This window comes from Melopsittacus undulatus, chromosome 17 (genome assembly GCF_012275295.1).
Source record: "Melopsittacus undulatus isolate bMelUnd1 chromosome 17, bMelUnd1.mat.Z, whole genome shotgun sequence".
In the NCBI taxonomy this organism is placed as follows: domain Eukaryota; kingdom Metazoa; phylum Chordata; class Aves; order Psittaciformes; family Psittaculidae; genus Melopsittacus; species Melopsittacus undulatus.
This window is the reverse complement of record NC_047543.1, coordinates 2,285,332-2,304,270: the sequence shown is the minus strand read 5'-3', so window position 1 is coordinate 2,304,270 and position 18,939 is coordinate 2,285,332. Positions and strand designations below refer to the sequence as shown.

Sequence of the window (18,939 nt, the reverse complement as noted above, 5' to 3'; positions counted from 1 at the left end):
GCAGTGTCAATATTACATCTTTAAGGAGAGCGTGGAATATTTCTGTATCTGGAATAACAATGCAGAGGCAGAGAAACACACAGAGGAGGGAAGGAAAACCAGCAGCTTCTGGTAGTGTAACCCTCAAGTCAAACATGAAGCACATAAATATTCATGCTCTTAGATACAGCCAAGAAACCAACAATGACTGCAGCTCTCCAGAACTGCTCTGAGCTCTCGCACTGCCATCAACAACCATGGGGTGGAAAAGGCAACAAAACCTTCAGGAAACACCAAGCTGTGTGATAAGCATTGTAACAAGTGATTCCCATGCACTGGGGTTAGGCTTCAGCTCTTTCTGTCCAAAATAACACATAACAAGGATATTCGGTCTACTAAAGCCATGAGTTGGACTGTTTCTGATTGACCTCCTTGCTGGCAGTCTCTGGAGGGAGGTGCATGTTGAATGGACCATGGAAATGTACTTCACAGTTTGTGATTATTGGGAGTGATAACCATGCTCTGAGGACCAGGGATATCGCTGGTCCTCAGAGCATCTGATGGGATAGAGGAGCTATCTGGAATCGAGTACACAGTATGGAAAACCTGGGATACACATTGAGCATCCCGAAGACACTGCAGCTGCCTGTCAGCCCCATGCTGAGCAGCTTGCTTCTGATGTCTGGAGTTAATACTTCCCGACACCGAGACGAGAACACCTCTGAAAACAGAAATTAATACAAGTGACATGCCAAGAGGAAGTGTGAGCGTGGCAGTGACAAGGAAAAGGCTCTTTGATGTTACTGGCGTAGGAGAGAAAGCAACAGAGGAAGAGATTAAAAAGATGAGAGAGGAGCTGAATTTGACTTGATGGGTACGATTGGGATCAAAATGAATTCAGTTTTTTTACAAGGAAAACATATGAGAAGTAAATTTTAGGAATTAAAATGAACAGGAGGAGGCAAAAATCAGCTTCCTGTAGCCGAGTTGGCTGTGGGATGTGCAGAGAGAGTTTGTGTCTCCTCAACAACCTCTAACAGGGTTTGGAAAGCAGTGCTGATGGAGGGATGAGATTGGAGATCCAGAAAGCTGGATCTGGTGGCAGGAGCTGGATAAACCATCCCCAAGGTTCTGTTGTAGCTGCAGGACAAAGCTCTGATGAAAAGAAGATGCTCAGTTTGAAGGGCTTCCTCTTGAGAAAGGCTGGATGAAACTGCAAAGTCAATAAGGGGGCAGTTGGTTGGACTTGCCAGACTTCAAGGGAAGTGATTCACCTCCAAGAAGCATTTTATGTGGAGCTAAGGTTTGTATTGCTGGGTGCATAAACCAGGATAAAATCAAACATAGTGCTTTAGTTTGAACTCAACTCCTCACTATTCTATGATTCTATGATAATGGAAGAAAGCAGGAGGGAAAAGCTGTGGTGTGACAGCAGTGCTGGCACTCAGAACCAGCACTTGGGCATCCTGCAAAGTGGTCCAGTGTCATCACTTTGCTATTCTGAGCTCTTGCTTGCACAAGAATGCCAGAGGGAAGGATGTGACAGACACACATGTGTGCATGTGCTTTTTAACTTTACAAGACCTATCAGCTTGAAGGGGAAAGTTGGGAGATGTAACAGCTTTGTCATGTTCCCTTATCAAGCTAACAGCAGTGACCTGCTTTGCTTTTATACCCATTCCATTAGCTGAACTGCACATCTCCATCAGTTGTTGATCCCAAGAGGACCAGGTGCTTTTCCAGTGTTTATTTGTCTGTTATGGGTTAGGGTTAGAGCCACAGGGAGCTACAGCAGCATCCAAACAGCAGGAACACCATCTCACAAGGTGCATCAGAGACACAACACATGGTGGGGTGCAGTCTCAGATAGGAGGATGTAACATGTGGAGACCTGGAGTTACTTCTTCTGATTCTAATGGGAAAGGAGAGATGTTGGATGGGAGCCTTTAGTCTCTGCTCTTCCATGAAACATCCAGCAGATAAGATGCTTCAATAACAACAGGGCTGGTGGAATCAGCTCAGGAAGAAGCAGAACCAGAAAACACGTCTAAATCCCCATGCTCTTAGAACCAAAACTTACCCAGGAACAGTTTTCCTCAGCCCAGGCAGCAGGAGGTGCCCACAGACATTCCCAGCTGAAGGACTATTAATAAATAAGCAGGAATGTTGTTTTTCAGGGAAAAGCTGTGATTTCCAGAGAAGATGCAGCATCTGAGATAGGAATCTGCAGAAGCACTATACAGGGGCAGTGCAGACGTGAAGGACCTTGACCAGGTGGGAGAATCCAGCTCCAGTTATCTTCATCCCAGCCGAGCTGCCAACTCGGTTTCCCCACTTGTACTCAACCAGGGGTACTCATGCAGAACCTGAATCACGTCTGAGAAGTGACTGCCAAATCTTGTTGGAACCAGCTCGTGCCTTTGGAAGCTGCCAGGGGTGGTGAATGAGCAGGGAAAGGGATTGAACAAGAAGCTCTCCTAAGGCGTTTGGAGATGGGGTCAAAGTCATGATTTTCTATTGCATGCATCACGAAACAGCCTGGCTTCTTCACCACTTCATCACTCGCATCTTCTGGCAGAGCTTGGTGGGCATGAAGACAAGAGCCAGGAGCAGGCTGGTTAACTGGGTAGGAGAACATCCTCCAGCACACCATGCCATGGGCTTTAAGCTGGTGGGACCGTGCTGCGCACCCTGAGTGTCACCAGCTCCTTGTGGGAGGGAGCAGAGGATTTGTGTGAGAATCTCAGTTTTCTTTGCATGTTCCCAGGCTTCCTCCTGAGCGTTGGAAACTGTGAAGTGGATGTCACCTTGCTCACTCCGGCGGTGGGAGGAATGGGAAGAGAAAACAGCACCGCATTTGGATCTCATTCCTTGTAGAGATGATGCTCGTGGCTGTTAAAGGCAACCTCGTGGTGGTGCTGGGGTTTGTTGCTGGGTGTTGCTCTGGGGATGCAGAGCAAGGGTGAGCATGGAAAAATGCCCAGCTGTTGTATAGCTTCCAGAAAGGGTTGATGAGTTCCTGCCTGGGGAACACAGCACCAAAGGGTCTAAGCCCTCATGGGATGATGACCCTCTCAGGAAGATGCTGTAGGGATAGGACAAGGGATGATGGGTTCAAACTGAAACGGGAAGTTCAGGTTAGATCTAAGGAAGATGTTCTTCACTGTGAGGGTGCTGAGGCGCTGGCACAGGGTGCCCAGAGAAGCTGTGGCTGCCCCATCCCTGGCAGTGTTCAGGTTGGAGAGAGCCTTGGGATACATGGTCTAGCGTGAGGCATCCCTGGGGGTTAGAAATGGATGAGCTTAAGGTCCCTTCCAACCCAAACCATTCCATGATTCTGTGAATCTATGACGTTTCTCCCACCTCACTTGATTCACAGCTCCAAGATGTGAATGTTTCACCACTGGCATGCCAGGAAAGGGGGTGTGTGAGCATCAGGAGGTCAAGAGCATCAGAAGGCAGGTGGGAGGATCAGGATATAGGTGGGAAAGAGCATCAAGGTGAAGGTGAGAGCATCAGGAGGTGGGTGAGAACATCAGGAGACTGGTGAGAGGATCAGGAGGTGAAATGAAGGGGGTTGGTTTGGTTTGGGTTTGGGTTTTTTTCCCAGTGACTGTGAGACAAAACATTTCACAGCCTGGGAAGCTAAGCCTCATGTTTTTTGTCACCTTGAAGGCGATTTTGACATCTGTACAAGGGGATTTTATGGCTGTGGGTAGCTGTAAGACATCTGTATGCATCTGACATGGATGTATGTATCTGACATGGATGTACGTATCTGATGCAGATGTATGCATCTGACATGGAGGAGAGCAGAGGTTTGCAAAGAGCTTTTGAAGCCCAAGGATGGGACTTGTCTCTTAGACCTGGGCTCTGCAGCTCCTATGGGTGTGGTGGCACCAGAAGAGGTCATAGAAGGCTCGTTAGCCAGGGCCACAAGCAGGGAAGCAGCAGGATGTGAATCTCTGCTGTCTGCTAAGGAGAACTCAGAGGAATGAACCAGCTCCCTCACTTCACAGCAGTGCGGGTGTAGGTGGACTGGGCATTCAAGCAGGAGAAGAGCAGGTAAAAATGGGAGAAACTGATCTGTAAGATGGGAGGATGGGGAGAGCAGCTTCAAACCCTGCTCTACAGCCAAGATGAGAGCTGTTGGTTGATGTGTTGGCTGCTTATCCCATTCCACCTGGGCTCCTGCAGCAGTACCTGCCTTAAGGCTCAGCCCAGCATCACCTTGTGATGCCTTCCTCCCTGCTGCCATTGAGATGCCATTGAACACAACAGTCCCATAAAGCTGAGCTCTTTATTAGTACTTGTGTTAGTGCAGAGAGCTGGCAGGCGTATCCTCGGCTGCTCCCGGGATGTGGTTTAATGTTCCCTTTATTCCAGTATGAATTTGGCTTTGCAGCTGATGGATAAGACAGCCAGAGTCAACACGACGTGCATTGCCTCTCATCAACTGACATGCTCGATCCTCAACAGAACACTTTGTACCCAGTGGTGGCTGTTCCCTGCCGGTCTCGGAGGTCACACACGGTGTGATGAGTGATTGAAATACAGCCTTTGCTTTAAACCACAGCCCCGAGGCTGACTGTTAAAGACATCAAATCGAGAAACAACCAGCAGTGGAGGAATGACTCTGGTGCAAAGACCTCTCATATCATAGCATCCCAGACTGGTTTGGGTTGGAAGGGACCTTAAAGCTCTTCCAGTTCCATGGGCAGGGACCCCTTCCACTGGAGCAGCTGCTCCAAGCCCCTGTGTCCAACCTGGCCTTGAGCACTGCCAGGGATGGGGCAGCCACAGCTTCTCTGGGCACCCTGTGCCAGCGCCTCAGCACCCTCACAGGGAACAGCTTCTGCCTAAGAGCTCAGCTCAGTCTCCCCTTTCCAAGCTCCTGTTGTGAATTCCTTGGGAAGACTCAGGCTTGTGGATGTCTAACAGTGGGAGAACTGGGTACAAGTCCAGCTTGCTGAGGGTTTGGCTGAACTCAGACACCAACAGACAGAAAAGTGTTGAGGTCTTTTAAGACCTTTACTGCCATTGGCAAGGTCTTCCCCTTAAGCCATCCCAGAGAGTGCGGCAGAGATGGGGATCTGCTCTGGGAGCACATCTCTTGGAAAAGGATATCTTGCTTACAGACTTCAGGAGCTGAGGGATCCTCCATGGTCCCAGACAGGCTCTTTCATTTGGATGCATTTAGCTCCCCCCTGTCCTCCCCATTTGCCTGCCAGATTGAAGAACCCTTTATTAGAAATCTCTCCGCTGAGGAATTTATGGACTGATGGAGTCACCTCTTCACCTTCCCTTTGTTAAACTGAATGAATTGAACCTTCATCTTGCTGCAGGCAGCTTGCCAAGCCCTGCGGCTGCCCTTGCAGCTCTCGGATGAGGCCGTTGTGATGCACCAGCATCCCTCCCCAGAGCTGCTTCCAGAACCAGGCTTCACATTGCATGGGAGGGAGGGTGGCTGTGGGGTAACTGTGGCCCCCAGGGATATGTCCTGCCTTAGGGCAATGTGAGGCTTTTAAATCTGGGGAGTATTACACTGACCATGTGTTCTGATTCCTCCATCCCCCTTTCTCCCACCACCCATCCCCTCTGTTCCCCATATACAGGCTCAGCACCCTCACAGGGAGGAGCTTCCTTATCTCTAACCTGAACTTCCCCTGTTTCAGTTTGAACCCATCACCCTTTGTCCTATCACTGCAGTCCCTGATGAAGAGTCCCTCTCCAGCATCCTTGTAGCTCCTTTCGGACACTGGAAGCTGCTCTGAGGTCTCCATGCAGCTTCTCCTCTCCAGGCTGAATGTGGGAGACCTTCTGGGCAAGCATAAATCCACCAGTGCTGAAGCTGCCAAACCCACTGTGAGTGCCCCAGTGTGACCCACCTTACCCAGAGGGATGGAAGACATCATGGCTGAGGCTCATCTTGTTCCACCTTCTGCTGGCCTCCTGCTCAATCAGCCAGTGCTGCAGAGCACTGCGTCAGCACCGAGCCAGAGCTGTGTGTTTGCAGTTACAGCAGCCTCCTGAAAGCAGGGCAGCCCCCAGCTCTGGATATGGGGTGGCATCTCCATCATGGGGTTGTGCTGTGTTGGATTCACAGGGCAAAAGGACACAAGGCAGCCAAGGGCTCTGCAAGCCTCAGGGAGGCTGGTTTGTGGGTTGATTGCTCTCAGTGTGGGGCAGTGTCTGTCCCTCAACCTACCCCTTACACTGTTGCTGTCCCAGTGTGTTGATGGGACATAGTTTGGTGGTGATCCCAAAGGTGCCTATGGGGCTGTTCTGGGTTGATACACAGGCTCAGTATTCAAATACCTCTTTTAGTAAAGGTCTGCCCCATGAGATTAGCAAAGTAGCCCAGGATCTGAGCTTTCTAAACCTGCCCAGTTTGGTGGTACCTCCTCCACTGTTGGCTGTCAAACAGTACCAGATTATCTGCTAGGGATGGGCACTGTCAGCAGCATCTCGCTGCTCATTCCCCATCTTCTCCTGATGGCCATGCTCTGTCATTCAATCACTTTTGTGTTTCGGGGCTGGATCTTGTAAAGTGCTAGCATCACCCTTAGACTCCAACCCAAAGCTGGAGACACTCCCACTCCTTCCAACACAAATACAGTACAAAACAAGTCCACCATGGATAAAAGGCCAGCTCCCTTCCAGCCACTAATGAGCATAAGGGATAGAAGGACCAGTCTGCATGAGGAGCTGGCTGGTTCAATCAGTGTCATGGGCATGGCCAAGAGCCTTCAGATGTTGCAGTGCATCACCTTGAGCCAGGCCTGGCACCAATTCCCTCCACTGGTCCAAAAGGGACTACAGGGACCAGGGGTTTGGCAAGGGGAGACAGAGCTTGGCAGCTCCATAGCTCTGCAGCCAGGCTGCCGATGAGCTCCTGGGCATCCCATGGATAATGAACATATGGCCAGCGTCCAGGTCTCAGGAGATAATCCAACCTGACAACACAAAATGAGCTCTTCAGCAAGGCATTTGGAGTATGTGCTCTTCAGGAGCAATCAGCGATGCCATCCTCATGCCAAGCCCTGCTCTCCCTGCTTCAAGTAGCTTTCCTCTATAGGTGGTATTAGCAAAACTCTTCAAGTACCTCTGGGCATCCCCGTGGAGTCCAACCTCATCCACTTTCCTAATGACTCTACCAAAATCTTTTAATGGAGATTTAATAAACTACCAATTGGAGAAATTTATATGCATGGAATAGAATCTTGGAGTCACTGGCACTCTTAACCCTTCAAAGGGCACACATCTGAGCACACATCCTCTAAGCACTTCTCTACCAGCCTGGAGAGGATTGGACTGGAAACCGTCTGCTGCTCCTGGAGGCCTTAAAGGACTCTCTCTGCCTTCCTGCTTGGTGAAGGTTTCTGGGGTGGGCTCAGTCCCAAGCCTTACTGTTCCTTACAGGGACCTGCAGCAGCCAGAGAAGACCCCAACCCAGCTGCTGGAGGAGAAGCCAGGAGTCATGTCCCATGGGTTGGGGAAAACCATGGGCACTGCTTAGGAGCCTGAGCTTGGGATGGACTCCAGCTCCAACCAGGAAAGGACACATGGAAAGAGCCCATTGCTGTGGCTGCCCTGCCAGTGTGCTGCTTCACACACGTCATTTTGGGTGGCTGCAGTGGCAGACGTGGGAGCATCTCTCCAAGGCCCTGTGCTTGGGCTTAGGTTTGGTGGCATGTGACGGGGGAGACATGATTTGGGCTTAATGCCCTCCCAAAGCCTGTGACTCCATCAGCTCTCCCAGAACAGCTTTGCAGAGTCCAGCTGTGTTTCTCCTTGTTGTGGACACTGCACTGGTGGAGGTCATTGGCTATTCAGCAACCCCCAGCCATGAGCTACCAGAGATACAAACACCCCCCTCATCACATCCTCCTCCCATTCCTACAGGATCTGCAGGACCAGCAGGATTCAGAGCTGCAGGAAACTTGCCCTCCCTCCTTACTGGGGTAAAGCAGCATCATTTTGACCCAGTTCTATTTAAGCTCCTGGTTGCTAACAAATGAGGCTCCAAGAGATGACCTCAATACACAGCATCAGAGCTGGACCCTCATCACAGCGCAGATAGGGATGCAGGTGAGTACCAGAGGCTGAGCACAGCATCATGCCCACCCCATTGGGATGTGTGTGAAGATGTGGTGGAAGGGATAAAGGGGGGGTGAAGAGTGTGTTGTCCTGGTGTCTGCCCCTTACCCTCTGCTGAGGCTGCACTGGGGACTCCAGCTTGGGGTGGGTTTGGGGAGGGGGGCAAGGCAAGGGGTTGTGGGGGGCAAGGCAGAAATGACACAGCCCGGCCATTTCCACAAGACCAGCTTTAATATCAGTCATGAGAACGAGGAGAAAGCACAAAATCCAACGTAAAAAATGGGAAAAAAGTCTTTAAAAAAATTAAAATATTAAAAAGAAAGAAATAAAGAAAAGAAAGAGAAAAAGAAAGGAACCAACCCCCCCTCCCCCCCCCCCGTGCCCACCCGCCGCGCACGGACTATCCAGGCACTGCAGATGGAGGAGCACGACCCAGCAGCTGGGGGGGACGATCCACCACGAGCCACCCGGTCCGTCCCCGCTCCAGGGATGCTCACCTTGGGGTGACTGGTAGCGTTGAGGTGGCCCAGCCTCGGGGGGACCCGGCTTAGCTTAAGATTCATCACAGACTGACACGAAGGACAAGAACGGAAGAAGAATCCGAGAGCTGCGACTTTTTGTTTCTTTATTCTAATTCAGCCTACGACGTTAGTAATGGTGATTTCAGGGGATGGCTGGGCCCGCGAGTTCCTTCTTGTAGTGAAAATCAGAGACTGTAAAGAGGAACAGAGCTTATAAAGACAGATAGGAATATAGTGCCGTAAAAAGAACTGGCATGCAAGTGCTTTATACACGTGGCAGTTTGTGACATGGCAGGGCTGGGGTTGGTGCTGCTCTCTTTGTTTGGTACAGTTCGAAAAGGAGCTGCTGCCTTCACATCTTGAAGACAACCCCCCCACAGGAAAGGACAACACAAGTCAAGTCCAAGGCGCCTCTCGCTTGGTTTTGGCAGAGTGTATATATATAATATATATATTTATTGGTTTAATGCATAGCGATTTTCTTCCTTTTTTTTTTAATTTTTTACTCTATTTTTGTCATTATGTTTTTAAGGTTTTTTTCCCCCGTGGCAAACCTGAGCTCGGTCCCTGCTTCCCTGTGCAGTTTTCCCTTCCTTAGGTGTTGGCACTGTGGAGCGGTCGGGTGGTGTCAGCAGGCAATCTCCTCCAGCGTTCCCAGGGTGGCCTGCAGCGGCACGGTCACAGTGTGGCTGATGGATTCCGAATGGTTTGGCATGGGGTCACAAGTGCTCTGCGGATGGAGAGCGGGGGACAGGGTTATCCCAGAGCCTCCGCATGCTCCCGGTCCCTCCCCAACCGCTCTCTCCTTTCTGTATCCGAGCCATGGCATCAATCCTTTGGGAATAACTCAATCAGTGGCCGAACACTGCATCCGTATCGAGTGACTTCTGCCTCTTGTCTCCCAATGGGGCTCCTTACCACGTTTTCATCATGGCTCCCTTCCTCTTCCTCTTTTCCAAGTAGGTCTAATAATTTCTCCTTGATCAGCTGCAAAAGAGGGAGCTTGGGTTAAGGTGGGGAGGAACAGGTGAGACACCCAAAGACTGCCCACATGGGCATCCACCAGCCTCACCCAAAGGGCCCAGGGGATGTACTGGGTTTCACAGGACCATTGGGGTTGAAGGGACCCCTGGAGATCATCCAGGCCACCCAGAGCAGGTCACACAGGAACGTGCCCATGCTGAGTTTCAATGTCTCCAGAGAGGGAGACTCCACAGTCCCCATGGGCAGCCTGTGCCAGGGCTCAACCACCCTCAATGGAAAGAAGTTCTTGCTCATGCTGAGGTGGAACTTGTGGTTTAGTTTATGGCCACTGCTCCTTGTCCTGTTGCTGGGTACCACTGAGAAGAGTCTGGCACCATCCTCCTGGTACCTCCTTTGAGACACTGATTTGTACTGTTGGGATCCTCTCTCAGTCTGCTCTTCTTTAGGCTAAACAGGCCCAACTCCTGCAATCTCTCCTCATAAGATGCTCCAGATCCCTGAGCATCCTTGTGGCCTCCAGCTGGACCCTCTCTCTTGTGTTAGCTGTCCTGAGGAGCCAGGACTGGGCACAGGACTCCAGATGTGGCCTCACCAGGGTCAATAGAGGGGAGGAATCACCTCCCTTGAGCTGCTGCCACACTCCCCAGGGTACTCTTGTCCCCCCTATCAGCTCCTCATCCACCAGCACTCCCAGGTCCTTCTCAGCTGAACTGCTCTCTAGTGGGTCACCCCCAACCTGTGCTTGTACTTGGTGTTCTTCCTCCTCAGGGGCAGGATCCTGCACTTGTCCTTGTTGAACCTCATTGAGGTTTCAATTCTCCAGCCTATCAAGGACCTGCTGAATGGCAGCAGACCCTTGAGGTGTATCATAGAATCACACAATGGTTTGGGTTACAAAGGAGCTTTGATCACCCAGTTCCAACCCCCTGCCATGGGCAGGGACACCTCACACTAAACCATGGCACCCAAGGCTCTGTCCAACCTGGCCTTGAACACTGCCAGGGATGGAGCATTTATCACCTCTTTGGGCACCCTGTGCCAGTGCCTCAGCACCAAGAACGTCTTCCTTAGATCCAACCTGAACTTCCCCTCTTTCAGCTTGAACCCATCACCCCTTGTCCTATCTCTACAGTCCCTGATGATGAGTCCCTTGCCAGCATCCTTGTAGACCCGTATCAGCCACTGTCCCCAGCTTTGTATCATCACAAACTTGCTGTGGGACCACTCCTCCAGCCCTTCATCCAGGTCGTTCATCCTATGGAGAAGGAGACAACCTTTCCCAGAAAACCACCCCATGGGTCAAACTGGAATTCTTCACATGGAAAAAACCCCAACCCAAACCTCTATTTTTGTAAATGTATTTAGGAGTCTATTGAGAAACGTCAGCTCTGGGAGTGCTGTTTCCCTTCACAGCCACGTTATTTCCCTGGCAACTGCTGCTGAAGGATGTATTTCCAAGGGAAATCCCAGAAAGGTTGAAAAGTGAGTGTTTTCCTGAAAAACTGCCACTGGAGGAAAAGAAAAAGGAAAGAAGAAAGCTAAAAATGTGAAAAACGGGGTCAGTTCCCAGGGAAGTGAGGTGGATGCTGGGTGCATGGATGCAGAGATGTGTGGTAGGGATCCAGGACCCCAGTAAGCCCAGGGGCATGACTTGGTCCTGTGGCAGAACAAGAGTAGGACTGAGGTGAGTGAACAATGCAAACCAACATCTCAAAGGTCATTATTTCATCTGCTTTTGGCTAAGCCACATGAAAAGGATGTCCCTTTGCTGACCACGTCAGGGTTTACAAAGGCTTTGATTGAAAACTCAATGAGTTTTAGGTGCACGGAACTGTGCCTTGATGTAACCCTGAGCAGGTTAGTTCAACCATGTGGATTATGCATCATTTAAGACATTTTATCCCTGTTTGGTGTGGGTTAAATATGAGTGACCATGAAGATGCCCTGTGTAGGACATAACTGGGTGAACCTGCTGCTGCATCCTCAGGTGTGCACAGGCAGCCTCTCCAAGGGGACAGGCTCCTCTCCTAAGCCATTTTTGCCCCAAAAGAAGAGAAGAAAAACACCAACAGGAAACTATTTGCCAAGTTTTATAAGCAGATGTCAAACAAAGGAGTAAAACAGGGATGAAAAACCCAAGCTTTGTGAGGTGCCTTATTATCTTCTTATGAAAGAACCCAGAGAAAGGCAGGAATAGGTGGCTTTAATGAAATACTGTGTGCATTCAGGCTGAGATCTAAACCCAGGCACAGGTTTTGTTTGCGCTCCAAAGCCATTATGAGCTTTATGCTTGTAATTTCCAATATATTTTATTGCAGAATAATGCCACCAAGTGCTAAGAGCTGCCCGGAGGGGGGCTGTGATGGGGACTTAAACTGTGATGGGTTTAAAACGAAAAGCCAGCATCCCAACTTTAATAACATGAAGCTTGGAGTAGAGACTGCGAGTGCCCGACATCCCTGTGCACCCATCTGGCCTGGATGCAACAGCCACCAATGACCCCTGACTGCAACATTCCATGGGATCCTGGTCCCATTGCAATATGGGGCTGAGAAAGAGCTCTGCAGGTCTGAGGTGTTGTATATTTGGGTGCAGGGATGCAAAGCCACTGCACTGAACTCACAATGAGGGCAATGAGGAGAGGGGCTGACTTAGCAGAAAGCACTTTCCCAGGGACAAGGGGAAAGGCCTTGGGCTGGAATGAGCCAAATTTGCTGGGAATAACCCATCTCCATAGGTGTTTGCATCCTCTTTGAAACTATCCCAAGCCATAAGCTCATTCTTCCCTCCTATGAAACAGGACACACGCATCGGTGCTTGGGTCCCTGGGGTCACCTCAGTGCAAACCAGATGCTCCTCAGCAGCTCACACCCAGCTGCAGGCCTTCTCCCTGCCTCAGTTTCCCCTTTCACAAACACAATCATGAGCCTGACCCCCAACACGAAGCCATCTGCAATGGAGACTGGGAAGGGAAATCAGTGGGGAGGATGCTCCAGGAAGGGTTAGTTTGGACTGGGGCCCATTTAGGTGAAGAAATGAGTCCAAACAGCAGGAAGGTGCAGAGAGCAGCTGGAATCTGTGTCTGCGCTTGCAGGGGCAGTGGCAGAGGATGCTGGAGGGGTGATGCCCACAGGGGGGCTATGACAGCATGGCACCACTGAGGCCTGGGTTGACACCCTGGCATAGGAAAGCCAAAATCCTCTGGGAGATGCTAACCTATGCTGGGGGACTTGCTTAGGCAAAAAGACACTCAAAATATACAAGGGTCATAACTCTGCTGCTGGGGGGCAGGAGGAGGGATGCTGCTGGAAACCAACATCCTCTCTGGAGTACTTATTGCATTAATTCCTATTAATGGGAATTGGAGGGTTTCACTGTCCTCTGGAGCAGATGCTCTCAGCCACTATGGAGACACATGGCCATGCTTGAGCTCCTCTTTGTGCTTCCTATAAAGCTCTTTGCTCCAGAGCTGCAGACAGCAGATAGCAGGGACTGGGCTTCCTCCACTCCCTGACCGTGGTACAAGGTCTGGACTTGCTGCTCCTCCTGCCTCATGGCTGGACTGGGACTCAAGCATTGATTAAAGGTGTTTTAAGGAGAAGATGGTAACATGCTGCTGGGAGAAGTCCCATTGGGAATGGGGTCAGGAGGGTGCAGCAGCAGGTCCCAGCCAGCATCCCAGGCAGTACAAGCTCTGGGGGGGGGGGGGGGAAGCAGCACAGCCACATGAGGAGAGCCCCTCCTGAGGCAGGGATCTCCCCATCCCATTACATAGTCATGACTGACTACACAGCACTATTGTAAAGCATTAATTATATAGTATCATTAATTAAACTTAATAATCACACATTGGGCATGGAGAGTCCTGGTCCATGACCACCCCAGCCTGGTGTCAAGGCTGGCAAACGCACACCCTGGCAGAGGAATAAGGAAGGTCTTACCTCATATATATAATCGAAGAGCTCTAGTATAGTGAGGATGCTAGCACCGATAAAGAGCCCCATCTGGCCTCCAATGTCACCTAGGGGAGAGAACAACATGTGGATGGGTTTTACTGCTGGGGTGGAAGCTCTTCAAGGCATCCATGCAACCACAGTGCAGCTGCCCTGGGAGCCGCTGTCCCCAAAGAGTGGGGAAATGACCCCAGAAACACTTCCAAGCATCCCGGGAAGGATGCTGCCTGCCACCAAAGTAGTTTTTCTGCTAATGAGGCCATCAGCTGGAAGCCTAATGGGGGTGTGATGCTGCACAGTGGCACCTGAGGAAGCCATCTGTGAGAGTGAGACAGCAGGCTCCATCCCAGGCATCCCAAAGCCCAATTCCCAGACTGGGTGGGGGAAGGAGAAAGATGCTGGAGCAGAATCAGGTAACGTCACTGGGAGCTGAGAAAAAACCCAAACCTGTCAAAGAGAGTTAAGGGAGATGTGCTGCTTTGTAGGGGAGCATCGCAGAGGTGTCTCTGCTGCAGTGCTCCAGGGCATGGGGAGAGGAGACTTCCAGGAATCTGCTGGGAAGGGAACTGCTGACATGAGATGCTGTGCTTGGGAAGATAAATCTCATGGATTCTGCTGCAGAACACCCGTGGTTTGACTGTGATGCTCCCCAGAGCAAAGGCATCCATGGGTGGAGGAGCGATGGGGCCTTTGCTGTGGGTATCCACAAGACAGAGAGAAAAGAAAGAGGACTAAAGCACCCAAGAAGGTGCTTGGGGGCAAAGTGCTGGTTCAAAAGGGGATGAGAACTGGGGGGAGATGAGACTCTGCCCAAAGCCTGCAGTGCCCTGGGAGCAAGGCTCATGCAAAGTCATGCAAATAGGGAGCTTTGTGTTAAAGAGGCTTCATTACCAGCCTCCTCCTCCTCACTGCAGCACTCATAGGGAACCCATGGCATGTGCAGAAGGGCTGGAAAGGAGGATGGATTTGGAGCATCTAAGAGGTGATGGGTAAATGACAGAAGAGCTGTCCTCCTCCACACATTGCACTTCCAGCATGGGAGCACCACAGCGAGCATCCATCACCTGCTTAGCCCCAAACAATAGGGCCCTGGTAGCAAGTAGAGATGGAGCAGCTCATGTTAACCTGTCATAGGTGACACACGGGCTAGCTGTAGACCCTAGGACATTCCGGGGATGGCTTGGTGTTGGAAGGAAAAGAAGAGATGGGGTTGAAAACTGGCCAGGAAGGTATCTGGACCTTGCTGTGGTTTTCAAGGCAACGCACTATGAGCATTCTGTCCATCCCTTAACCACATACGGACTTCAACAAAGGCTCACACAGACTCCACATTGAACCCCTGATCTCCTCTTACCAAGTAAGGCTGCCACTTCATAGGCTTTCTTCTGCTCAATTGTCTCATAGTTGAGTGCTTCAAAAAATATGTCCAGCACAAGAATATTCTCTCTGTAGAAAGAGGAGAACAGCATCAGCCCATCAGCCACCAGCAGCCTCGTGTGCTTCGGGGTATGAAACAGGAACTGGGGCTTTATTCCCCTCTCTGTCCTGACTGTTCTTATCCTGGGGTCCTCAGCAATCCACAGACACTTGGTCCTCTTGGAGACCAAGACCATAGGGCACCATTAGGATTCTGGCAGCCTTAGCAGAAGATGGAAAATGATTCCTCAGGATCTCTGAGGATCTGAGTTCTGGATCTCAAGTTGATAACAGCAAGAGTCTAAGGGATGCTTCATATGGAATAACTCTTGCTGCCTCCACAATACCATGGCCAGGGCTGGGAAAGGACCAAAAGAGCTTGTGAAGACAAGGCCAGGGAAGGAGCATCCAGTTGTCTGGAAACACATCAACTGAGAATAAAGCAATGTACACATCACCTCTTCAAGGGTTTGGTCCTAACGCTCCCTGGAGGACATAACTTAGCACAGGCTGGTTTAAACAGCCAAAGAGGGTGTACAGACACTGTTCCCCATCAAGCAAAGGAGATCTGTGCTCTCAAACACTCACGAGATGTATTTTTCTGACTTGTTGAACTTCTTCTCCAGGTACTTGGCCGAGGTCTTGCTGGGGATCTTGACCATGGAGAGCTCTTTGTTGTACCTTGTCAGGTTACAGGGTGTCCTGCAGATGCAGTAATTGCTGTCCTTTTCAGCAAGCAAACCTGGAGATCACAGAGTTACATCTCATGGAGTCAGGGACATACAGCAGCTGTGGGAGCAGAGGTTGTGCCACCCAGAGAGGGCCCAAGGACCTGCAGGAAACCCATTCCTGGCCAGTTCTCTCCCACTTCATTGCATGGGCATCCCCACTGTCTGAGAGATGCCTTCTGCTAGAGACTACACTCTGTTACCAGCACGTGCTCAGGGAACATGTGGTGATGGAGTCCCCTCAATCCAGACCTAGAATGGGTGCCTCCATCCCAAACCCAGATCCAAACTCAGACCTGGAGATGCCCCCCTCCAACATATCCTGGGGTACCCATTATCCCAAGGGTTTCTGCACTGATGGAGCCGATGCCATGCGTTCAACCAGAAGAAACTTTATCCCAAGGTGCACCCAGCCCTTCCCATAGAGATGGATCTCATCCAAACCCATCAGATGCTCCAGATCACCCCAGTCCTGCCACCCAGGAGGACACAGGCTGCTAGAAGTCTGCCCAGGTTGGGACACCCGTGGTACCCAGGGAGATCTCTTGGTACTCACCGAGCGCAGGCTCTGCGCATTCCTTGTACTGCTCCGGGGTACAGAAGGGAGCATCCCCTGCATGGCAAGGACACATCCATCAGTGGGCATCAGCCACAGCTGCTGGGGACCACTGGGCTCTCTTTGGGGACCACAAGGACCTCCCTTTCGCAAAGGGAACCCAGGTTGGGGATGGGTGGCAGAGGTAACTTAAAGAGGGGAAGTTCAGGTTGGATATAAGGCAGAAGCTGTTCCCTGTGAGGGTGCTGAGGCGCTGGCACAGGGTGCCCAGAGAAGCTGTGGCTGCCCCATCCCTGGCAGTGCTCAAGGCCAGGTTGGACACAGGGGCTTGGAGGAGCTACTCCAGTGGAAGGGGTCCCTGCCCATGATAGGGGTCAGAACTGGATGATCTTAAGGTCCTTTCCAACCCAAACCAGGCTGGGATTCTATCTGCCTGCTGCAGTGACCTTTTCTGGCAAACAGAGGAAATCACACCCATGGGTGTTAAGTGCAGCTAAACAGGGCAAACCAAATGACCCTCTGCCACATCTCGCCTCTATTTCAAGGCATTCTGCAATGGCTATTAGCATCTTTCCTTCCATAGGGAAGCATCCTTTAACCCATGGTCCCCTTCCAGCTTGTTAACACTGAATTACATGGGCTGGGTGAGGTGAGAGGTCCCTGCTCCTCCATCCCTTGCCCCCACGCACTGACCTGGCATGTGAACCATTCTGCAGTTGCAGTTTTCCACAATGTAGCGGGTCTCGCAGTCGATCCTGCAGGCTGTGATGCTGTAAACGGGAAAGAAGTCTAAGCCCATATCCGACGAGCGGCATTCACCCCACGGCGGAGGCAGGTACGTCAGCTGCAAGAGAGGGAGGAGTGGGGTGTCAGGGGATGCTGGGGACTGGCAGTGAGGATGGGGCACAGCATCTCCCTCCCCTTGCCAGGGAGGAGCCCCCGGAGCACAACTTGACTGATGCCTTGAAACCAACCGTATCCTGGGATGCATCAAAAGCAGCGTGAGCAGCAGAGAGGAGCTGATCCTGCCCCTCTGCTCTGCTCTCGTGTGACCCCACTTGCAGCACTGTGTGGGGTTCCAGTGTCCCTAACATAAGGAGGACTTGGAGCTGTTGGAACAAGTCCAGAGGAGGCCACGAGGATGCTCAGGGGCTGGAGCACCTCCTGTATGGAGCCAGGCTGAGAAAGTTGGGGCTGCTCAGCCTGGAGAAGAGAAGCTGCAGGGAGACCTCAGAGCAGCTTCCAGTGTCTGAAGGGGGCTACAAGGATGCTGGGGAGGGACTATTCGTTAGGGACTGTAGTGACAGGACAAGGGGTGATGGGTTCAAACTGAAACAGGGGAAGTTCAGGTTGGATATAAGGAAGAAGCTCTTCCCTGTGAGGGTGCTGAGGCACTGGCACAGGGTGTCCAGAGAAGTGGCAAATGCTCCATTCCTGGCTGTATTCAAGGCCAGGTTGGGCAGAGCCTTGGGCAACATGGTCTAGTGTGAGGATTTCTCTTATGAACCATTCAGTCACTAAAAACCCATAATGGGCTTAAATTGCAGGCAGGAAGAGAAGGATGAGCTGTTGGAATGAACATGGCTTGTGGTGGTAACAGTTGGGTATGGGAACAGTCTGCCTTGGAGGGGCATGAAACCTGGAAGCTAAAGGAGAGTTTGGGGAGAGTTCAGAGTGTGACCCTGCCCTGTGGGGCTGGATAAGTAATCCCTTCTAGAAGAAGAACTTTTCTGCATGGCAAAGCACTAGGATGCTGTACATGCAGGAGCCAGCATCACCTAAGGTTGTGCAGGCTGCTCCCTGAGGAGCCCCATGCCCCATGAGCAATGGCATTCCCCAAATCTGCCTCAACCCACACGGCTGTTCAAGCTGCTTTGAAAACCAGCAGTGGCTGGAGCTGTTCAGCTGCTCAGGGTGATAGGCACAATCTCTGTGCTCAGCAGCTCCCATCTGAAGAGCAGACGTACCTACATGGGGTGTGAAGACGCAGCAGGTGATGGAGGGATCCCATCTGTGGGGACCAGACAAAGCATCAAGGGAGAAAAAACCTGGTTGCCAGCAATGTCAGCATCCAGAAACAGGCTCTGAATGGGATGGGTTTGAGAGCCAGCAAAGCAGCACCTTGGAATGAAAATCCCAAGAGTGCCTTCCTGACAATAGCAAAGTGCTGTTTGAAGGGGATCTTTTCTCATTTGCTTTACACTTGCAATATAATAGAGTACCAGATGCCATCACTTAGTCATCCGTGGTGGAGAAAAGAGCCCATATGTTGCCTGTTGTATGATAAAGGAGAATAAATAATTGTGGTCTCAGATGGTATCAGCTTTCTTTCAAGCACAGCTACACACAAATCTTTTAAGCCCTTTAAATTTTGGCCTGAATGAAGGTGATGGGATCCGAAAACGATGGATTCATGATCAGATATTTTATCTTAGCCACTCCTTTGCTCAGCCAGCGTTGGGTTGGAGCCACGGTGCTTGTGAGCTGGCACCGTGTCCACACGAGGTGCATGGGCTGAATGATTAATTACAACTCTAATCAATGCAACTTCATTAACAGAGTTACAGCCTGGTTTGTAGCCAGGACCACAAGCACTGACTACCCCATAGCACAAAGCAAAGCTGGTTTGCATCTCTCCAAAAGCATGGAGAGCTCAGAGCAGCTTCCAGTGTCTGAAGGGGGCTAAAAGGATGCTGGAGAGG

The 18,939-nt window shown here is 51.0% G+C and overlaps 1 protein-coding gene across 2 annotated transcripts in view; it reads right to left on the bottom strand.

Annotated features, from left to right (window-relative positions):
- Positions 1-8,687: 8,687 nt before the first annotated feature.
- The window catches only part of LOC101881122 (acid-sensing ion channel 2), a 400,402-nt gene continuing 390,150 nt past the window's right edge, over positions 8,688-18,939 (bottom strand). For both annotated transcript variants that reach the window (XM_005144733.3, XM_034070324.1), the window contains exons 4-10: positions 16,931-17,081; positions 16,238-16,294; positions 15,542-15,695; positions 14,892-14,983; positions 13,526-13,605; positions 9,519-9,587; positions 8,688-9,330 (exon numbers count right to left, since the gene is read on the bottom strand). In XM_005144733.3, coding sequence (XP_005144790.1) covers positions 9,229-9,330; positions 9,519-9,587; positions 13,526-13,605; positions 14,892-14,983; positions 15,542-15,695; positions 16,238-16,294; positions 16,931-17,081 — 705 coding nt within the window. In that variant the 3' untranslated portion in view covers positions 8,688-9,228. The remainder of the gene's footprint in view (positions 9,331-9,518; positions 9,588-13,525; positions 13,606-14,891; positions 14,984-15,541; positions 15,696-16,237; positions 16,295-16,930; positions 17,082-18,939) is intronic.